Here is a 5,951-nt window from a genome sequence, read left to right as displayed (position 1 = left end):
CCTATTGTTGTCACAAGGATGTTTACATTCCTTGTGACAGCAATAAAAGTGATAAAAAAAGAATTAAACAGTGTAAAAACAAAAATAAAGAAAAAATGTATTAATAATAATAATAATAAAAGAAAAAATTAAAGTGCCCTCATCCTCCCGTGCTTGTGCGCAAAGGCGAACATGTGCTTTGGTCCCGCACACACGAAAACAGCGATCATACCACACGTGAGGTATCACCACGAATCTCAGATCATGTGCAGTAATTCTACCACCAGACCTCCTCTGTAAATCTAAAGTGGTAACATGTAAAGGCTTTTCAAAAGTGAGCGGGAACGTGCATTTCTGCTACACTCGGTTGTGAATGGAATGTGCTTGGAAGGAGAGTTTTAGGCAGCAAGAAGGACAAGGGAGGAGAGGTGAGGGTTAAAGAAAAAAACATTCATCTATTAAAGTTGTATAGAAGTTGCATAGCTTCTTATGTAATGCTGATACAACTCCTGAGATAACATAGAAGTCTATGGGCTGAAATCGCACTGGAGTCTAGTGCAGAACCTTTTCCAAAGTTGCACTGTGCTGAGTCCTATTGAAAATAATGTGATTTCCCTTGTCATAATGTCGGGAAACAACACACTGGAATGCATCAAAAACACACTAGAACACATCAAAAATGCATGTAAATGCACATGCAGAAATACATCCAGAATGCATCTGGACTGCACCCCATAAAGTATAACTACAGACAACAATTTTAGTTTTGAATAGAGTGGAGAGGGGTTAGAACCCCTGTCAGTTTTTATTGCTGTCTGTTGTCCCATTAGGGAGAATCACCCTCTCATGTTGTTCAGTTTACCATTATCAGTAAAAGAAAATCCTGAATGTTGGGTTGTCTCCAGAAAAGTAACAGAGGGTAAATCCTCCAATGAGGACACTAGTTCTGGTGTCCTGGGGGCCCCCAAGAGATTCCCTTAATTTGCAGGGATTCCCTCTCACTTCCTGTATTGGCTATGGAACAGGAAATAAAGATCACCCCAATGAGACAAATATGGCAAAAACTACTTTACAGCGGTTATAGCACTTCCTTTCCCTATCCAAAATGAAAAAAAAAGTTTTGCCTAAAGTTTAACTTAATATACTTTTCTCCTGACTCCTGCTGGAGGCACCATGATTACCCACTAGCATTACTATATTTCTGGTGTTCATGCCCACACTTTACCTCTTTTTGGTCATCAGTTTGTTATATACTGTTAATGACCATATAACATCTACCAAACTATCCTGCTTGCCACAACTTGCTCTCCTTTCAGTTCTCTCAGGCTCTGTAGTGTCCTCCAAAAAAGGTTTATGCTAGTTTCTCATAATAGCTGCAAGATCAGTTATCCCCACACACTGGAAATCATCTACATCACCCACCACATGTGAATAGGTAACAAAATGCAGTTTCTGAAAAGAATGAAGGAACTAACTGTGAGTCTCTACAATAGATAATCTCTGAAATAGATATGCTAAATTCTCTAATGTCTGGGTCCCTTGGATACTCTTCTGTACAATACAGAGCATTGCTGTCACAAAAAGAGGATCGAATTAACAAAATCTCATTCCAATAGGGGTGTGTGCGGTGGATAGAATACCCCTCTTTCCGCCTTTTTTGCCCTTCCCCCTTTTTCCTTCTCTCCTCTTTCTCCCCTTCCTCCCCTTTCTCTTTCCATTTCTGTTTATTTATTTCTATTCTATTAACAGAGCATGAGGTTCACTGTAGTACCTAATTAATTACTTAAAAGGCTATATGAGAATACAAATACCTTTCTTATTGTATGTGAATCCTCATAAGTTAAGAAGACTGGTTTGTGTGATTGCTTCATTAATTACTATGTGTTTTAACTGATGGACTCTGTATTATTTTAAAATGTCTCAATAAAACAATCTTAAAAAAAATACTTTTTTTTTTTTTACATCGACAATGGAAATAGCAGACAGTTATGCACCTCAGTAGGGAAAGGGATGGTCAGCACTCAGGATGACATCCAAAATAGTATTTCTTTATTAAGTAAACATGTACAAGCTGGAAAACACCCTACGCGTTTCGGACATTAGTCCTTAGTTATGGCTGATGTGTGCGAAGGTTGCAGCACCTATACACTTGTTTTCCTTTGTTTTTCACCTCAGCCAAAAAGCCTATTTGGACAGGTTGAAAATTTGGAGAACTTGAGCAGGTATTTAGCATTTGTAAACAATATATATAATGGTAACAATTTACTGTTAGCGCAAAAAAGTAGTGACTGGACATAAAGTTGGATCAATAACATACAATCTGTGGGTGATTCGTCAGTCCAAAGGATGGGATGATGGTATGACAAGGTGGCTGCTGTCCTCAGAGAGAGCTAACCCTGTATGCAGAAAAGAAGGGAAAACACAGGAAGCGCCACCTAAGTGCAGTATTACAAGCAAAGTTTAATGGCAAAGTAGCTGTAAACACTCACAAGAAGAAGTAAAAACATAGGCTCATCTGTAATCTGATGTTGTAGTGGGATCCCGGGGCTCTAATGTGTCTGGAGAGTCAGCAGCCCCTCCTGTGGCCTCCAGGAAGGAGTCCGAAACCAGCGTATAATGCCTGGAAATGACGTCACGGGCAGCTGGGCTACTTCCGGGATCACTGTTACAGTTCAATGGGATGGGCAGACAGGCTACACCCTCGGAGCTCAGCTCCTTCTACAGGCTCTTGGACCAAACATTCACACATGTGAAATTCCCTATTCCCAAGACTCAAAGAAAAAAAAAGATTCCTTAGTATAGTAAAGGAATAAAATATGTAATGACATACAGTATATTATTAGCTTAAACGCATACTCTGTTTTTTCATACCACATCTGTTTGATTAAAAATTTGCCACAATTTAATTTCCACAAAGGAAAATCCAATGGGAGTGAACTCGTTTTAAAATTGCCTTGAGCAATACTCCCAAGATTATAAGCTGAATTTTTATCTCCCTGTCAACAAATGGAAAGTATAAATATATGAATTTGAATTTGACTGAATTAAGGAATTATTTCTAGTGACTATTTAAACAATATATAGCAAGAGGCTCTTTTTCTGAATAAGAATTAATTCTATATTAATTCTGTCACAGTAGATCTTGCTTTTCAAGGTAGAAATTGATTCACCTTCAAAATCAGTGAATTGAGGCTATAAAACAAAATTAAGTGCTGTACATGATACTTTATATGTGCACCTTTTACTTTTCATCAATGAAAAGTGTATTTTACAGTGCCTTTTTCCTACATATGCACCAGCACATGTACAGTATATCCCCCTTACCTAAGGCTGACATTGGTACAATTCTGAATATGTTCATTTAAAGTATCTGTATTCAGCAAGGAAAATTTGAATCCAGGTAAGCAAGCATGAATATAATACGATTACCTGCACTGAGTATATTTGGAAAGAGAATAAAGGCGAGGATTCCAGATGATAACTATTCTCCAGTTGGACTAGAAGGTTTTTACAACATTTTTTTGTATTTTTTTACTTAATTTGCAAATTTGCAATTCCTATGGTGCATACAGTATACCCAGAGTTGATGTTTTTCCCAAGAAAAAACAGTTCACAGACCAGATCATTAGAATACTACATTTTTAAATGTATAGAATGTCTATTCAAGGGCAAATACCGGTGAAGGGCACATTTGCAGTCTACCTTGCTAGACATTACTCTTGTCTCTTTACATATTAACAACCCAGCACTTCTTAGGGTAGAGTACAAGGCCTTTAGCATCTTGGAACTAGATTTACCTTCAAATGGCCCACTAATTTACTTCTCCACAGAATCTGCAAGCATTCAGTCTTTCTTGGCAAGTGAATTTCTGTTCCTCCTGCCACAAGCAGTAGTTGTTCCTGTCATCTCGTTCCTCACCACGGGACGTACAAGCCAATGAAAGGAACCACTGTGCATGTTAAAAGGATAAGGTATTCAACGCACCAAAAGGGTCAAATACTTGCAGCTGTTGTGAACAAGTGAAGCATTGGAATTTCAAGACATGAGCCACTGGAATCATAGTATAGATGTGCTTCTTTACAGGACTGGCCTTTTTTAGGTAATCTTTTGGTGACAGGTTCACCTTAACAAAATCAACCATAAGATCAACAAAGTTATCATTTTTTCTAGCATTTCTTCTTTGTATATTTAGTTTATATATAGCTAAATTGATTGTTGTAATATTCATTTGCTGTTAATTGCCTCCTATCATGTGCACCTTTCCTTTACTAGTACAAATTAATTCAAACAGCTGTCACTTTTTGCAAAAGTGTCTCAGTCAACTTGCAAGTCCTACATCTACAGATAAAAATGGTAGAAAACTTTTTGCTAAGTGAGACGTAGCTGCCAACTGTTAATTTTAGAGAAGTGGCTTCACTCATAGTAGAGCTTAAAAGGGTCAGTTTCAGCCCTGTAACTAGCATGCAGTCCAGGACTCAGAGAAAAATGTGACCCTATTTAATAGGAAAAAAAATATAAATAAATAAATAATCAGCACTGAAAATTTCAATTATTAGGTCCAATGGATCGGAGAAATGGGACTCTGCCAACCTTCTTCATTATTGTTGGCATCTCAGACCTCCCGGAAGTGCAGTTTCCAATATTCCTTCTAGTTTTATTTATTTATTTAACTATTCTTGCCGGTAATATAGCCATTCTTCTACTGATTTGCCTTTATCGTCATCTTCACACTCCCATGTACTTCTTTTTGGCCAACCTTTCCATCTTGGACATCAGTTCTTCTACAGTCACTCTCCATAAAATACTTTTAACTTTTGTATCAGGAGATAAAACAACTTCTCTTACAGTCTGTTTAGCACAAATATATGTTTTTCTATCCTTAACTAGTGATGAGTTGGTGATTTTGACTGCAATGAGTTATGATCGCTATGTAGCTGTATGCAACCCCTTACGTTACAATGCAATTATGAACCAAAGAATCTGTGCACTTCTAATTTCTGTATGCTGGATTTGGGGATTTTTGATATGTCTGGAAACATTTATAGAACTAACCAGGCTAACATGCTATCGATCAAATAAAATCAATCACTTCTACTGTGATGTTGTGCCTGTGATGAAGATATCCTGCAATGATACTTCATTTTTGGAGATTTACATTCTTTTTATGGGACTTATTGTTGTGATTGTAATCCCATTTCTTCTGACTCTCATTTCTTATGTTTTCATTATTGTTTCCATAATGAAGATCCGTACTAACACTGGAAGACGTAAAGCCTTTTACACTTGCTCCTCCCACCTCACAGTTGTCATTCTTCTTTACACTACTCTAATCTGCCAATACTTTAGGCCGGTTTCAAGAGACACTTTAGAGTCTAATAAATTTTTCTCTTTTTTTAACACAGTTGCTGTACCCATACTGAATCCCCTGATTTACAGCTTGAAAAATAAAGATGTGAAGTCAGCTTTTAGGAAGGTTGGGTGTGGGATGCAGGCAAAGGATAGAAGATGCACTAAACAAAACTAAGCTACACATTTTCTGGTCCCGTTCTTTATATTTTGGCAAAACTTGAGAAGGGAAATTAATGTGTTCCTCTAATCTGTATACCACACAGGACTTTTTTTCAGGGGGAACTTGGTGGAACTCAGTTCCACCACCTCTGGCTCAGACCCTTTGGTGCCTGCTCACCACAATCACTTGTAAACACAGAAGTCTGGTTTCTGTGTTTACGAGTGACAGCTCTGCACCCCCATGAACTCTGCACTCTGTATGTAATGCAATCCTGATATTTAATGCCCCTTTAAGACCCTTCTACTGTTTGTGAAATATGACCATACCCACTATTTGATGTGATTTGGAAGGTGTGTGTGGGGGGAGTGGTTTTGGGAGGTCACGATTGAGTTCCAGCACCTATTGTTTGAGAAAAAAAGCCCTGATACCACATCTAAATGGTTATTGGTTCACCACTTAAACA

At 37.8% G+C, this 5,951-nt stretch overlaps 1 protein-coding gene across 1 annotated transcript; it reads left to right on the top strand.

Annotated features, from left to right (window-relative positions):
* Positions 1 to 4,540: 4,540 nt before the first annotated feature.
* Positions 4,541 to 5,503, top strand: LOC141107187 (olfactory receptor 8D1-like). Its single transcript, XM_073597926.1, has one exon. It carries the CDS (start codon positions 4,541 to 4,543, stop codon positions 5,501 to 5,503), a length of 963 nt encoding a protein of 320 aa, XP_073454027.1.
* Positions 5,504 to 5,951: the final 448 nt, after the last annotated feature.

The sequence above is a fragment of the Aquarana catesbeiana genome, linkage group LG09 (genome assembly GCF_042186555.1).
Source record: "Aquarana catesbeiana isolate 2022-GZ linkage group LG09, ASM4218655v1, whole genome shotgun sequence".
NCBI lineage: Eukaryota > Metazoa > Chordata > Amphibia > Anura > Ranidae > Aquarana > Aquarana catesbeiana.
Note: the sequence above shows the minus strand (reverse complement) of the source record. Positions and strands in the feature narration are given on the sequence as shown.